The 17,298-nt window shown below is 42.3% G+C and overlaps 1 protein-coding gene across 35 annotated transcripts in view; it reads right to left on the reverse strand.

Annotated features, from left to right (window-relative positions):
• The window catches only part of ADGRL3 (adhesion G protein-coupled receptor L3), a 384,288-nt gene that overhangs the window by 12,713 nt on the left and 354,277 nt on the right, over positions 1-17,298 (reverse strand). For 23 of the 35 annotated variants that reach the window (XM_071807868.1, XM_071807860.1, XM_071807857.1 and 20 more), the window contains 4 exons: positions 16,255-16,423; positions 14,500-14,625; positions 12,677-12,773; positions 1,148-1,276 (listed from right to left, as the gene is read on the reverse strand). In XM_071807868.1, the coding sequence (XP_071663969.1) occupies positions 1,148-1,276; positions 12,677-12,773; positions 14,500-14,625; positions 16,255-16,423 (521 nt within the window). Of the gene's footprint in view, positions 1-1,147; positions 1,277-7,921; positions 8,162-12,676; positions 12,774-14,499; positions 14,626-16,254; positions 16,424-17,298 lie in introns of those variants that run through there. The other 12 variants (XM_071807883.1, XM_071807871.1, XM_071807877.1 and 9 more) reach the window with 2 other exon arrangements.

Below are 17,298 nucleotides of genomic sequence, written 5' to 3' on the forward strand. Positions count from 1 at the left end.
TTTAGGAAATTAATGAAGAGCAAAAAGGTCAAACACATGTGCTTTGAATGAAAATGCCTTAGTGCAATATCTATTGTAAAAAATACACTGCCATATAGCACGATGGGGGTTTCACTGCTTGCATTATAGCCATGATTATATCCCTTTCCTGACAGATCCTTTACTGGGAGGGATGCCCTCACTGGGAGCTTGCGCTTGAATGCCGCATCACTCTGTAATGGTTCAGCCACCCTTCAAGCAAGCAAAAAAAAATTTTTTTTAAATCCCATCTGCACCCCCCAGCTCCTCCTAAGGATCAGCTTAAACATCAGCTGACAACCAGGGTCCTGTCCCCTCACTCAGACAAACATGTTGGTGACAAGAGACTGATTCCTACAATGAAAACCTCCCTTAGGTACAACTGACTCTACCTCTTTATTTTCCACTGCCAAAAGGAGAATATGAAAGAGCTTCTCTACACCTTGTTCTATTTTTTTTTTTTCACATAGAAAATGCATTAATGCAAACGGCAAAATATTTCTTACAATATCTAAGCTCTGCTCTTTGAAGCTGACCTATGCTCCTCACTTCAGCTTTCATTTTTCTTAGGGATCAAAGGTAGTTTTGCTTTACTTTGCTCCCCCACTTTTTCTCCCCCCTGCTGACCACATTTTTCTATGTCATTTAAAACGAGAGCAGCTTCGGTGGCCAAGGCCATTTCAGCTTCACTTACCTTCAAGGGTGTTCCTGCTTCTGAAATGAATGGTTTAACAAGGAAATGTGCTGACAACAAAGACAGGGATGGATACATCTGACAAAATACACACATGAGACAAAAACAATACAAAAGCGAAGAGATTGAAAAAAAAAAATCCAAATCAAACCCGCTATGAATGCTATGAGTGGAACTGATGAGGGTCTGTCAAAGCAAACTGGATTCCTCATGGAAAAAAAGCCTTCAGAAAACGGAAAGATGCACTGAAATAAAAGGAAGGAGAGGGAATCTTTTTTTTGTGCCCAGTTCAGAAAAAAACCCAAAGTGTGTGTGCATGGGGAGGGGAACAAAACAAAACTTAAAAAAAGAAAAAAGAAAAAATAGAAATGGGCCAAAATAAGCCACAGAAAATGGAATTCTCACTAGAAAAAATAGAGAGAAACTCCAGCACACCTTGTGCGTTGTACATGCTGACGGAAGGGTTGTTATAGACCGCTGATTCCCCGAGCAATGTATTATAAGGGTTGTTAGTGCCATGAGGACGAAGCAGAGCATTGGTTATAAGATGATTAGCCATGGCTCCTGGAGCAGCCCAATAGAAAGACAGAGAAAAACAAACAAACAAACAAACAAAAAAGGTCAATCAGGCAAATGTGGTATTAAAAAAAAGGGAAAAAAGAACATTCAGAATGACAACAGTTGAAATAGTCCTGATTACGAGCAGCAAGCTAATTAGACTCAGAAAACTGTATGCCACTAAAGCAGCACAGATGTTACTGACAATGCACAAACCCAAACCAATGCAAAAGAAAATGGATCAGAAAGCAGATAAGCTACATTTATGGCGGTTCCTCAGTCGCTTGGGGTGTAAGCAAGGCTCTGCCCACATGCTTGCTATAAGGAAAGAAAAGAAGATGGCAGCCTACACAATGCGGGGGAAGGAAAACTCTCTAGAAAGTGCCAAATGAATTAAATTGAAAAAAAAAAGTATATATATATATATATATAATGACTAACAGAAAACAGCACATTCAAGTCCCACTATGGGCTAGGATCTCTTCTACTGGTGCTTTGCAACACGTCTAAAATGCAGAATTCAAAAGAATGGATGGAAAAGGCAGCCCCTCTGAAGGCTCTCGGCACTGTCTCACATCTAAGACGGTGAGTTCTGCTTTGGTTACAGCTCTTTCGTATTGCCTGGTGCCACTGCCAAGCACATCCACACCCACTCAAACCCACCCTTGAATGTTACAGCACCGCAGTTCCAGCCGGTGTTTCCATCGGGAGCAAGAGCAGCCACAGAAACACAAGATTCCAGGTTCTCCATTTGCCCCGTAAATACTTTTTTCCCCATTTCCAGTCCTCTTTGCTGTTATTTCCCAGCACCCAGACAGTGGTTGTCCTTTCCCTTGGGTTTGTTCCTTGGAGTCTTAGACTTCTGCTTTACATGACCATCATGGCTCGGCAGGTGGCCGCCAAGACCTACACCTTGTCTTCCTATCACAGGCATCAACCCATGAAGCAAAACCTTCCAACCTCTCTTTTAGCTGACCTACAGAACCAGAAAAACCCTTAAGACCTTGCTTCAAATCTCCCCTGCAATCCAAAGAGACAACTGATTAAAAATTTGACTCCCAGGCAATTCTCACTCTCATTGGTAGAGAAGGAATACCAAAGGACACCTCCAGGGCTAAACAAAACCTTTTTCCACCAGGAAAGCAAGTTTTTGGTGGGGTGACTTGAGCTGGCCAGGCCAGGGCTGTAGAGGGTTCAGCTTACCTGAACCTCACCAACATCTCCTGGCCCGAACCCAAACCAGTATCCAAAAAGCCAAGCCCAAATCCAGCCAACCTTGCTGGGATGTTGAAGATATATATGTCCCAAGTGCATCTGGCTAGTACAAATCCCCTCAGCGGTGAGCTCTCTGAAAGCTCACATGACCTAATTATTTAAAAAAAAAGCCAATATTGGCCAAAGCCAAGGCTAGGTGGAGGCCTCTGGAGCTGCCCCCTGTGGTGCTAGGCTTGGCTCCATTTCCCAGGACGGTGTTTCTCTGTGTCTCTGCAAGGAAACGAAGGAGCAGCCTGGTTTCCTTCATCCCTGTCACCTCCCTCATCCCCCTTATCCTTCCCAGCCCCAGGTGGACGGCATTAGCAGGTCACTTAATGGGCCTTTGGAGCGCAGGGACAAAGTGGAAGGTGGCACTTGTAAGGGGGCTGCATGCCAGGGAGGCTCCTCAACACATGCAGCGGGGGAAAAAAGACAGCTTGTCTTCTCTCACCTGGTATCTTTGGCTATGCTGATGGCAAGCAACATGAGCTGCTGTATTTGGAAATAAGGAAATAAAGCTGCCTCCTGTAAGAACATTATAAGGAACATTATATGAATGCTTAACTAAGCAACCTCGAATGTAACTAATAGGTAAATCCTTGCTTTCTGGTAATGTATTTTCCATCAATCTGGCATGAGGAACAGTAGGAAACACTTTTCATGCTAGTTTTATACCAGTGTGAATACTAAGCTCATTAGAATGGTTTCTGCTTTCGTAGAATCATTTAGGTTGGAAAAGACCTTTAAGATCAACCAGTCCAAACCGTTAACCCAACACTGCTAAGTCCACCACTGTGCCGCGTCTCTAAGTGCCACATCTCCGCATCTGTTCAATCCCTTCAGGGATGGTGACTCCACCACTGCCCTGGGCAGCCTGTTCCAAGTGTGTGACAATCCTTTCCAGGAAGAAATTGTTCCCAATATCCAATCTAAACCTCCCTTGGCAGAACTTGAGGCTGTTTCCTTTCATTGTGTCACTTCTTATGTGGGAAAAGACACCAACACTCTCCTCACTGTATCTTTTAGTCATGCTGGGCCATAAAGGATTCAAAAAGGGACTCACTTTTATACAGGTAACAGGAATAGGCAGAGTTAGTACGATATAATCCTCCCATTTCAGATTTAACCCAATCTCCAACTCAGTGCCTATGAGATTTGATATGGAGGAGAAGAATATACCTGCTGCACAGTTCTGAATGCTTTTGCTTGAGGCACTTTAAAATTCCCATTATTGGGTTTCTCCTTCCCAGGAGGGAGAGAAAAAAAGGTACCACCAGCCATACATTTAAGTATCATCCTGCCTTTTTCATAACATTTTATCATTGCTATAGCAACCAATGGGGTTGTTATGAAGAGTGGATTAGGTGTGCAGATGAGGGACGAGCAGAAGGAGCAGGTGGACTACCAAACTATGAACCTGTTTTGCATGAAAATGGCCTTGGTAATAAACAGCCAGCAGAAACTTAATAAAGAAAGCATGGGATGGAAGCGGCACGCACTCTCAAAATATCATGATGGAACGCAAAGAGGTTTATTCTGCAGCCCCGTGTGCTTTCATCGTCTGTGGCATGACAGCGATTTCTCCCAGCAAGTCACGCAGTCCTGCATCATTCTCGCTTCCCTACATTTTGGCGATAACGCTCCCTATGCAAATCCTTCCTCTGACATCTTCTGAAACACCTGAGCCCAGCACACGGCCACTACTCGTTATTTGCTTTATTTTGGGTGATAGCTTTCAACTCAGCTGTGCTGAAATGCCTTCAGTTCTGCTAGTTGAAGATGCCCTGCCGAAAGGGAAAGCAACCTGCTTCCAAAACCTTATCATGCTGTGTAAGTGTGGGATCATGAATGTGGGGTTGGGAAAAAAGACAGGGCTTCAAACCCACATGTCTGGCTGAGCATCTCCTTGTTCAGTGAGATAAGATGATCACAACCAGCAAATATATTTAACAGCAGGATAGTCACCTTTGAAAAAATATCCCCTACGATTACACAGGTACAACTACAGCCTCACGTCTCCTTGTTTCCCCTGATATTTGACCAAAGTCCAGTACAAAATGAAGCTGTCAGGCCATCTCTGATATCTAAAATGACATTCAAATAAAGGTTTTGGGCAATGCCAGTGCCTGGTTTGAGGTTTCCCGATGCTGGAAACTGCTGGGTAACTTGCAGATGTTCGTGTCCCTCTCATAGCATCGGGGACCTTCGTGATCCAAGGACTGAAGATCCAGCCTTTGTTAAAAGATTTGAAAGTGTTTAACAGTCTAAGAGGAGGCACAGCCTGTGCTCAGGGAGTAGGGGGAGATTTGGAGGGTTGTGCATTTGACTTGCAAACTGAGAAAACCTGCTAAGGGAAGCCAACCAGGACAAGGAAGAGGAAAATCCCACAGTTTTTACCGTCACTGCAACAACACACAGAGGATTCAGATCACTGCGTTTATCTCCATTGTGTGCCTGTGAAAGCAGGTATCATTTTAACGACTACACAACTAAATGGTACCTTTTTCTTCCCTAAGACAGAAATTGATGTCCTTGATGCAGAATAACACTGAATGTAGAAATAATATTTTGGAAGAGCTTGTTGTTATGACTGTAGAGGAAAACTGCACCATGTTAAACGCAAGTATGATTTACGCACTTGCTGAAAGCAAAGGTTGAAAATGCTGATGACAAGCACGTGTGGCCAGACTCTAGACTGTATCATCCAGGAACAAAAATTCAATTAACTTTTTGTGGGCAGCTGGCTGACAAAGCCCCACAAAGGCATTTAAGCTGACTTGAATAATCTGTATCGTCAACTCAACAGCGGTTTTGCTAAGGAGAACAAACCAGTTGACAAATTTCATCGGATGAACTAGTGAATCAACAAAATGCTTCAAAAATGTCCATACAAAAATCAGTTTTCAACTTTTGTTCAAAAAAAGTGGTTTGTCTGAAAGCTGGCTGGGACTTTTCCTTATGATGTCACTATTTCATTAGAGTAGAAACAAATAGCTTAGAAAAAGCACATCTTGAGTCACAACAAAATGTTTCATTCCCTCTGACCCAGCGGTTCCAAAATGTAGTTTTTCTTGGGCTTTTTTGGGGTTTGTTTTCAGAAGACAGAAACAAAAGCATGTACCACTATGTCTGTACATCACTTAGCATTAATTTACTTATTCCACTTTACTCCTGGGGAAAGCAAATAGATTCCAAGCAGGTTTGCACAAGTCAAAGCTCTCGTCTTCATTGTGACTTTCCCTACTGGCATTCAGTAGCGTCCTTTTCTGTGTTACAAGCAAAGTTTTTGAGTATTTAAAGAATCCTGGTTTTCCAGTTTTCCACGTGCTCCCTTGCAATTTATTCCAACAGCTGATGCAATTATGAAAAATGAAATAATACATATTTGCTAGAGGACAACAGGTATTTTCAATATTTTTCCTGGTTCCCTCCAACAAACGCTCTGCTGTTTAGATTTATCGAGCTGTGTTCTTATAATAGCCAACAGGATTCAGCTAATAAACTTCAATAAACCTCCCTATTAAATTTCTCTCAAATAGGTTTGTTGTCACTTGCAGCATCTAATCTATTCATTGAGACGCTATTAATACTGACTGCAGCAAAATGGAGTTTCAGCAAATGAGGTTGTTAAGCTCTGGGCCATCTTCTGCCAAATGAAACATTCTGTGTTTTTATCTGGAGACAGGGGTGGGGATAGTATTTCTTTGTCCCTTTTTTACCCTCATTTTTTTCCGCAATATTTTTCAGATGACAAACTGGATTATAATCTGGAGGTCACATTCAATACACACAGCTAGTGTGTTTATAAATATATACTATTTATAAATAACTCCCCACTCATCGATGCCTTCTCAACTACCTGGAACAGAAATGTTGTCCCAGGACAGGACATTTTTTACCCCTCTGACCCCTTCCAAGGGTTTATACCTCTCCATACCTTGACTATACAAACGTGCATTATCCCGTTACTCCTGTTTAAGCTTATTTCTTCCTAGCCCTGAGCTGTTACCAAAGATGGGTGGAAATGGGACCACACTTATCGAATTCTGTACAAGCAGCCACACTTTTTCCTTCCATCTTCCCAGTCACCATATTAAGATTGCTCTGCAGCAATACTCAGCTGGATCTAATACTCCCCAAAGCCTGCTCTGATTTCAGAAATTGCCTTGCCCTTACTTTTCCTCTTTAAATCTGATCCACCTAATGACTGAACTTCCAATTATATGGCTGTCAATCCGAAAATCAAAGCCAGCTCATAATATCTCCCAAAGGAAGAATGCCACGTCAGTCACTGAAATCACTGCAACAAATCTCAGCTCGCTCAGTCTCAGGCAGCGCAGAGGCAAAATAAATGAGAAGGCAATCGACAGTGGCGTTGATTTTGCACTTAGGCGGAAATAGGAGTTCAATTCCCAAAGTTTTAATCCTTGATGAAGAAAATAATAATTTTCCTGGCATAAAATGTATGGGTGATTGAAAAAAGAGAAAAAAAAAAAGGGGAGTGAAAAAAGGGAGAGCAGCAGCAATTTGCTAGTCCAAAAGGATGGTGAGTTTCCCTTACAAACAAAAAATACCTGGAATTTCTCCCTACTTCATATGTAATTATTAGGATTGTTCATTTTGAGATCAGATGCTGACATTTAGCCAAACCACCAGGTGCTTAAGAGGGCCATGGAGATTTCTAGCTTGCAAACAGCAATCCCTCCCAGCTGACTCGCTGCAACTGCACGTGGACTTCTCCATCCAAATAATCCAAATACACACATCACAAGGGGACCCACCTGGGGTATCTGTGGGGTTGGGGGCTCTCAGGGGACAATGTGTGTGGTCTGTAAGGGTTACAAGAGGGAAGAGAAGCAGCAGAAGGGCACAGGAGATGAAATCAGAGAGCTTCACGGCGAAAACGCCAGTGGTGGCGAGATGGAGAGGTAAAGGAACAGCCGGGACCAAAAAGGAATAGAAACTGAGATTTTAATTAAGCACAGACACCTCTCAGCACTTCGCAAAAAAGGGAAAAGTGGGAAACTCTGGGGAAAAGTGCTGTGGCTTATATTTAAAGCAAGGACAATGAAGAAATGAGATATACACATCTGCAGATGATGGTCCCTGAATGGTCAGAGGGACTGCTGTCCCTACCAGGGCCACACCAGGCTCAACCTTGAGAAGTTCCCTGCATTTATCTCCAAAAAACCCTGATTATGACTGGAAACAGAGCACAAAGCATCTAAAGCATCTCCTAGGAGACCTCAGATTGAGCCAGACTCACCTCTTGCTCTACATATCATGCAGTGATGGTACTCATAAAGTGTCTGTGGGATACTGATGCTTTTCTTTAGCCAAATAATTTTTGCTCAAAAAAAACCCCCCACCACCACACCAACAAAACAAAGTTATTTTATATTCAAGAATACTTTGATGAGTTTCCTATACCTGTAGGTGCATTTGTGAACCAGGAAAGCAACTGCAGGCACCTTGGATATCCTGGGAGTCTGTGGCGCTGAACCTGCCTATCCGAGTGCCACAACAAGAATAAAAAGAAAAAAAAGAAGCAATCTGGCAAACTTGAAAATGTGTTTAGAAATTAGACGGGTCCACCACTAACTCTGCCTGCTGACATGTACATTCATACGGCCACAACTGGAAAAGAAAAAAAAAAAACAGACTGTAAAACCATTGCTCTGAAAGATGTGAGAGGAAAACTTCGCAGGAGAAACGGGGGCACTGTTTCCTGCCAACTGCAAACAGAAAAAAACCAGGAAGAAATCAGAGAAAAGTGTTTATGCTCTAGTATCTCTGAGGCACAAGAACAACCACAGGTACTACTCAGAGTAGGTTTGAAGCATTTAGGCAGATGGTGAGGGATCAGTTGATGGCGCCCTCTGAATATCCTACTGAGATGAGCTGAGGTGTTCCCACCTCTCCCAGAGCTTGCCTGCATGCTATTTGCTTTACACGCAACATAAATTCAGCAGGAATCCAGTGGTCACACTGGTCACATCAATCCATCAAGGAGCGAACGAGCATCTTGAGAAAGATTGACACACGATAGGAGCATTTCCACGGTCCAAATTTCTCCCTGCTTTCCGCTGTCTCGGGGCATAGGCAACAAAGGGTCAGCATTGCAAATGGGTTGTGATAAGCCCAGGGTAATCTTGATTTTCCTTTTTTCAATTTTACTCTTTTCTTTCTTTCTTCTTTCTCTCCCCGCCCCGCCATCTTCTGCCTGTCTCTCTTTTCCCACAGCTCTCATCTTCTGGAGTGATGGTTTCCTATCAAAGGCAGAATTTCCCCTTCTATTTTGTTTTCTACATAACTGCTTCTTAAAAATGCAGGCTAATATGGCCACCTGAAGATAATTTAAAACTTCACCCACCCTCCCTGCAACACAAACAGTCATCCCCGCTGAGTTAACAGTGTGGAGATGATTTCAGCCTGGAAATCACAGCTTAATTGTATTTTTGGGTGGGTGGGAGGAATTTGATGGGAGATTTCATTTAGGAAACAATCAGGTCTCAGTTGGGTTAGAAATCAGGATATTAATGTTCTTCATTTTAATTTTCCTCTCTGACTCAGATTCCCACTGTTTGAATTTGAGCTCAATTTGCTCAGTTCATTATGAAGAAATCCACATGAATTTGACATTAAACTGATTATCTCTGAAAACAGTAGCAATAAGTTCCCTTTTTCCTGTGTATGTTTCAGATTAAGTCTTCGTGGTGGATAGAAAAACACAGGGGAAAAATAATAAAGCAAAAGGAAATCAAGTATTTATTCTGGAGTGCTACTCAGAAGCTGAGATATTGAATGACACTTAAGCATCTGGGGAGAAAAAGCAAAGGACAGGGATAAAAAATACTCTAACTTCCATTTCCCATTTCAGCATGGGAAGAAACAGGGAGGGAATACAGTTTTTCTAGCCAGGAATAATACCTGGGGATTGGACTAGATGATCTCCAGACGTCCCTTCCAAATCCAACCATCCTGTAATTCCTTTCAAAACCAAGAAAATCTCAGGGCTTCTTGATGACTATATGATGGGGTGAGCACATGCTCCCTACTGAACAGACCCTTGGGGTCATGGGGATGAATTCAGATTTAAGAGTCACCATAAAAGCTGCCAGAGGTCCTGGGCTCCAATCCTGCACCAGACTGCAGGGTCCTGACAGCATCAACAGGTCATAGTGGCTGTGATGATACCCCTGCCCAGCCCTGGACACGTCAGTGCATTTTCCTATAACAAGCACTGGTTCATACCAGCAACGAACTCGTCTTTGTCTCTGCTGCTCTTGAGCCTAACCAAAATATGGAACTCTCTTTAAGAGAGCGCTTCCATTTTTACTCTGGAAAAAAGAAATATATATATATATCAACTCCCTAACTTGAAAACCTGAAGGGTAACAAAGCATCACAGAGCTCACCAAGGTTTTTTTTTCTTCTCTCCCAGTTGTCTCAGATCCAAAGAGAGACAGTAATTCCCATACCAAACAGACCATCCTACAAGCGTCCTTTTTGGACCAGTTTTTCAGCACTTCATCCTTTCTCCTTCTGGAGATATCTGAAATGGTTGTGTATGTGTTAGGAGTCAAGAGCGAGTATTTGTTTTCATTACTCAACATACTATGCCAGGCAAGTTTGGGGTTATGCTTGAAATTCCTGGTATGATAACCGAGATTAAAAAAATGTTATGGCAAATTACTTTGTGGAGGGAGGGGGTAAATAAAAGATAATCTGGAGCTGAAAAAAGCCATGAGCAATGCTATGTCTGCTAATTCTGAATACAGTTACATGTCTAAAAGAGGGATGCACTGATACAGATACCGTATTCCAGAGTGATGCCCAGGAGCTTCATGGAGGAAGAAGGTAGAGAAGGATGGGGAGATTCTGGGGAAAAGGATCATTTTCTCCCTGGTTTAGAAAGGGGGTTGCTGCCTGAATACTCTGGGAAAAATACCAACACGCAATAAATGTTTCATGTGGAATAATACAAATACTTTCATATAAAAGATGTCTAGGCTGGGAAGGCTGGAGAGAAACGGGTACACAAGCCTGTTGTATCAATGTTGGGCAGGAAGGCTACTAACCATCTAACTCAAGGCTTGCACTTGACTCCTCTGAGCTTCTGTTGCATACTTGTAAATAAAATATTAACGAAATGGCCCTTCTAAAGTTTGATTTATGTATTAAAATACTAAGAGGATGACAAGAAGTGCGAAAACCACATTGCCTCGCCAGCCTGTTCAGGCTGCAACTCTCTCTGGAGAGACTGAAAAAAACAACTCAGTCTCTAGGCAAAGCCTAACCCTTTCTTTTCAGCTGGAATAAACAGGATAACGTGTGTAATATCTGGGGCCCCATGCAGCTGGGATTCCTGTTGATGTCAGGGGTATTTTCCTAGCAGAACTGACCACCTGCTGCTTTGAAGATGCTAACTCCCAAAGAAATATTTCCTCCTCTATGTTGCAGATTCTTCTGTCTACTAGAAAATAAAATAATAAAAAACCCAAACATGCCTGCCTGTGTGAAAAAGAGGGAGGAAGCACAACTTATTCAAGTCACTTAAGCGTCCCACCTTCCTTTCCAAAACAGTTATCAGGCTGTTTCTGTAGTCAGAGGAGAGATCCAGGCCCTTCAGGTGATTCACCTCCTCTGATGTTACACAAGGCAAAAAAGCTGGATGAGATCCACTTTGAAGATGCCTCCCCTGGCAGTTCATTTCCCAACTGACCTTTAAGTAACAGGCACATCTAGTGACAGGCTCTTGCCACGCTGGGATGAAGACTGCCCACTTGAAACCTCTTCACAGCTTTCCCAATTTACAGTCATACTCTTTTCATTTGCACACACCAAAAAAAAAAAAAAAAAAGAAGCCTAAACCAAAAAAGGAGAGATGTCTGTCTTCTACATCAGCTGCAACGGGAGAGCAAATCAACTTACTAACTAAAGGAGAGAATGTTTCATGCATACCACATTTTGGTTTGCAGCCGAGACAGAGTGATGGATGGCTGAGGGAAACAGTGGTTCTTGCCGTAACCTTTGTGCCACAACTGACCTCCCTCTAAATTAGCCCTGGAGCAGCCTGTGTGCAGCTCTCCAGTCTTCGATGTGAAGACGGAGAGAGGTGCAAGGGCAATGCATGTGGATAAATCAGGTATTTGCAGTAATGGCGTCTTAGAACTATCTTGATCAACAAATCTGCAGTGCAAAGGAGAAAATATTCTGGCACAAAAACCATCGGAGCGCAGCAATAGAGAAAAGAATATCTCCATGTTAACCACACTGCCTTCCCTATTGTGCTGATTTGGGTGATATATTACAGATAACGTTCAGAGAACCGAATCGTATGCTCCTCGCTCCCCAGCACTCAGTAGCTGGTATTATTAACAGGGCAGCACAAATCCTTCAAGCCTATCCTCAGGCAAAAGTTGCTCTAAAATAAGTGGGAATTGTAGGTGAATAAAGACTGAATAAGAACCGAAGTCCTAACTCCATTCTTGGTTGAGTTTTGCAGTCCAGCTGTCAGGCCTGGAAGTTCTTCAGATTTTCACCATCACGAGAAACCTGCTGGGCCCAGTAATCCCAATTCTACCCTGTCTTAATTCCAGCATCAACTACGCACATACGCAAACCGGATTTTGGCATCCAGTTGCTCAGGGCCAAACCATAAAATAATTGTCTCGAAGGAGAAAGTAACCAATCTCCGAGGCTCTTTTTCTGGTATTCCATTACCGTCATTTTCCCGTAGCTCCCTGAAAAAAAGGCTTTAAAAAAAAGCTGTTCAGCTTTCCTCCCATGCCAGGCACCATGTTTTGTTTGGCACAGATGTTTCCGATAGTCTTTCCTCCGCAGACGTCTCTAAAGTTCAGATCAGTCAGTTCTTCAAACTAGGTATATGAGCATCAACGCAGACGGTTTTGTTCCAAGCACACAGTTTTTCTTAATGTCTATGTTCTGCTGTTCATTTTTGCTAACTTTTTTTGCTTTTCCTAACTCCCTTCCAGAAATGACAATTCTTGAATATGCATATATAAAGTAATAAAAAAAAAAAGTAATAAAAAAAAAAAGTGCCGTTTGGGCTGAGAAGGGGCAACACATTTCCAACTTCTTAAAACCATCGCAAGAGTTAGAGATATGAAAAAATAAGTTTATAATTACCTCTGTTGAGTGAAGCTGAACTGTTTATATCTCCAGTAATAAAGGAAGACTCGGACTGCTTTCGAACTGTGTCATTCCACATCCTACGAATCCGGCTCTGAAGAGGGATGGAACCACAGCAGGTAATGAATTTTCAGCAGCTGAAGATACTTTTCTTTCTGCCTCACTAAAGATGCCGACTAGCATGTCTGGCTCAGGACGAGACTTGTTTCCAAGCCAGCTGTAAGCCAGTGCTTGCTGTTCCACTATAACACACCTCGTGCATACCAGACCCTGCCCGCCGAATCTCAGAACACAAACACCTATCTCAAATAAGAAAGGCATAATACAATTGTTGATATCTTAATTAAAAACAGCAATAGAAATCATATATGAGAAAAACCCAGACATGTGTAAGCTACAGCTTTACCAATATAGCACCAAATAATGAAAAAATAAATGCCCCCAAATGAATGATAAATGGAAGCACAATGTGACATGAGGCCCATGCACTTCTACGGCAATTGTTTTTTCACCTGGACATTTAATATATTGTATTTCTCTGACATGGTCCACTGTTAAGTAATTATTCTGTTTCCTAAGTCAGAAAAGAAAAAGGATCTTCTGAGCATTCCACCTTACCTATTCAAAAGCCAGGGAACAGATGGAACTCCATCCACTCTCCAAAACCTGTGTTAGGTTTCTCCTGACACTTCCATCCTTCCAAGGACAAACTTGTGCAGGCAAAATAATTTGCCTTGGTACCTCAAACCTGAGTTCTGTATTAATAAAACCAAAGGCTTTCAAATCAGCTGCCTACATGGTTGCTGGATATAGTGAGTTTTGGACATTATTGATTACTGTGGGATTTGATGGCTCCCTAATCTATTGCTGTTATTCGCCCTGGGTAACATCCAGACCTGCATAAATGCCAAAGCGGAGCTTTTGGGTGACATCTTGGAAACTGTTGGAAATAAATAATAATTGGCTCCAAGACATACATCGCAAATTACATTTTCCTGGGAGGTTATAAGCTGTTACTCACTGCATGTCTTTCATAATTTAATAGTGGAACTGTCATGTGTAATTACTTCCATTAGTAATACCGAATAAATTCATGTTTGGTTTCTATTGATGAAGTAAGCTTCTCCATTTTATACGAACTGGCTGTCCATAAATCTGTACGCACAAGTCTGCTTTGAAACTGCTAAGTGCGCAAACTGCACCAACCTGAATTTTTAGGTGACCACAGCAAAACAAATCCAGTAATTGAGTAAGATAATATGACCCTAATGGATTCTCCTAAGAGATCTATAAAATGAGGCAAATCGAATGAGGCGAGGGATTGATCAAACCACTGAAGGCCAGAAATCAAGCCCTTTCACTGGGAAGTCTATTGGAAGATTCTTGCAGTCTTTTTTTAGCAAGAAAAATATTTGGTTGTCATAGCATCATTCCTGTTCATTGCAATAGCGGTGACAACCACCTTCAACTTGTGATTAAAGGATGTACAGGGATATAGCATAGCTCAGAAAACGCTCCCAGCTCCTGATTCCCACGGAGAGCAGGCAGGACGGCTCAGGTTGTGAGCACACCCTGCCTTCTAGCAGATTTGGACTTTTAATTTTCACTGCATTTATTTAGAAGGTTCTTGCAGGGGTGACAATTGCCATCGCATCCTGAGGGAAGCTGTCATGTTGGATTTGGGTCTGGAAGGGATGGAAATCTCTGGGGGCACATCAGGGAAAGCTCTAAGGCAGCTCTTTAGGTGCTGAGAGGGGTTTCACTCCTGACATTGCTGTGGCAGTGCAAAGTCTTGGCCACGCACAAGAAGTGTGGGTTACCTGTGAGCCTGTGGAATATCTTCCAGGAGTTCGTGACCCCGAGGTTTTTCCTGAGCCAATAGAGCTCTCTGTACTCTTCCCACTACAGCAATGCGTGCGCAGGCATTTTCCGTACTCTTTACGTACCTGGCGAAAGAAAGAGCAACGGTGGTTAGTGGGCAGTTCCTCCTCCTCCACTGCCTTCCCACACTCAAAACAGCCCGCAATTTTTCCTAGGTGGACAACTCAGAAATGGCTGTTGGGCACTGGAACAGGCTGCCCAAGGCAGTGGTGGAGTCACTATCCCTGAAGGGGTTTAAAAGGCACATAGATGAGGTTCTCGGGGAAATAGGTTAGTGCCAGGCTAATGGCTGGACTCTATGATCTTGAGGGTCTCTCTTGCAACCAAAATGATTCTGATTCTGCTGTTGCAGCATGTGGAGAAGAAGCGTGTTCCACCTTGATCTCAACATGACCTCACCATTTACCATAAGGTACTTGCTTTTATGCAGTAAAGCTCCCTGTTGTTGACACTGGTGGGCTCTAGCTTCCTCTGAGGCACATCAAAGGAGCATGGGAGAAACTGTACAGATACGGTATTTACGACTGAAAATTAATACCCTCATCGATTTGATATAAATTAGCATCATGGCACATCAAGATACTAAAAGAACCTCTCCTGGCATGGCACTAAGAAGAAAAATTCCAAAAGAAACAAATAAGACCTATTGATTTTTTTCCCCAGTTATTTATTGCAATCAAATTCAGATTTCAGGGAACCAGAGAGCCACTAGCCCTAGAGATTATATTCCCAGGGGTGGCAGGATCCTGATTTCCCACAGCACAAGCCGGTTGTGTTTTAAATAGGCATCACAGTCCAACCAGGCTGACTCCTCACCTGCAGTAAAGCCATGCCACCTCCTTCACTTCAGTTGCAATTTTTTAATGGGCAACGATAACCCAGAAACCAGATGGGACAAGACTGAAAATGAGCCGACTGTCCTGAAAAGCCAAAAGCAGGTCACGCCGTCCATTGAGAAAAAAAAATCCCCAAAAAACCCCAGGCATGTCCAAACCACCAGCTGAGATTCCTTGTAAACATGCAGTTAGCTGTGAAATTTTGCCAGATTGTCTAGAAGCATTTCAAAACTGTGAAACAAGTGTTTAAATAGGAAATTACAGCTTTTTTATTAGGCTCTTCCTTCAGTGCTTGAGACGAACGCAATACCACGAGTGCCCAATATGCTCAAGTGCCTAATCAATCCTTTGGTGAGAGAAAATAATTGAATTGCTTTAATTAGCCACCCACTGCTTGCCTCTCCGCAGCTTTTTGCTGATTTTCTAGTCCATGAGAGATAGGAAAAGAAAGGATTTTTTTTTTCCCTCCTCTCAAATAATTCCACCCCACAGCAAGGTACCAGCTGCATTCTCCATAAATCAGGAGCGACCAGAGGCATTGCATGCACAGCTCACTTGCAATGATAAATTTTGCTTGTTTTCATAGGCCAGATCTCCCTTCCCTGTATAAGAAAATGTGGGAAACACCAAGAAACTGGGACCCAGATGTATCCATGTATAAATTCTTCCCAATGTTTATACTGGATAAAAAGGCTGCCCTTTAAAACCAAGATGTGCATCAAAAATTATCAACTGACACACACAGACTTGGAGAGCTTTGAATTTCAGTGAAGAATAAAATTGTCCTTAACAATATTCATTACTGATTGTCAGAGGCTTTTTGTCACCAATTTTGCTGCTAGGAACAGAATGTCTTACCTTTTTCTGGAGGACACAATGGAAAATGAATATAAACATTCCCTGCAGAGAATTAAATATGGTGAAGAGATAGGCCATGATGACTGTGCTTTCATTAATATACATGAGTCCGAATGCCCAGGTCAGTCCTAATAGGCAGAGTAGGGCTATCGCACCTATAACCCAGGACCTGTTAGGGGAAACAAAAAGAAATAAAAGAAATAAAAGGATTGGTTTTTCATCTACAAAAGGTGGCACATGTGTACAGGAAGGGAAATCTTTGTCTGTGGTTTTGGCAAAAAGAGTGTATCAAAACGGGATTTTTGTCTTGAAGTTGGATGCAGTTTGCAAATCTTCAAGCTTGAGGAAATACACGGAAATGGATGTTATGAGCATGGGAATTTATCATCACCAAAGTGTATTTGTAACCACAACGTTTCTTTTTTTTTTAATGTAAAAGCAGCGTGTATGTAAATGACACGTACATGCGATTTCTACAAATGGCAGGAAAAGAAAACAACCAAAACGACGACTCTAAATGTCACTTTTTTAGTGCCTGCTGGTTTCACTGGGGTCAGCTGGATTAGCTGCTTTATGCCTAAAGCAAAGACACATTTATTGCTGTATTTTAGCTCATATCCCATACGCCTGTAAGCCAGACTAACAACTACTAATACAAGCAGATGGGCAAGTTTGCCAGGTCGGCTGTGCAGAAGGATGCTCGTGTGATGAGGGGAAACACGTATATACCTATAGGTGCTCACAAACCACCTTTTTTTTTTTTTTTTTTTTTTAGGTATTAGAATGAAAACACAGCATTACATCTTCCACTGAAGTTTATAAAATACATATTATTTAACCACACGACCAGAAGGGCTCCCTAAGGTAACCCTTTAGCTAGGCGGTTCTTTAAAAATCACTGTTACGTATGTAGCAGACCAAAACAGCTCCTCTGAAGCATTTCCAGTCAATCTTGCTAATATATATTTAGTGTGATGCAAATTGGAAATGCACTCTCAAAATCCTTTGGAAAAGTAGCTGCTAGATAAAATTTACAGCTTTAGC

This window comes from Patagioenas fasciata, chromosome 4, assembly GCF_037038585.1.
Source record: "Patagioenas fasciata isolate bPatFas1 chromosome 4, bPatFas1.hap1, whole genome shotgun sequence".
Lineage (NCBI taxonomy): Eukaryota > Metazoa > Chordata > Aves > Columbiformes > Columbidae > Patagioenas > Patagioenas fasciata.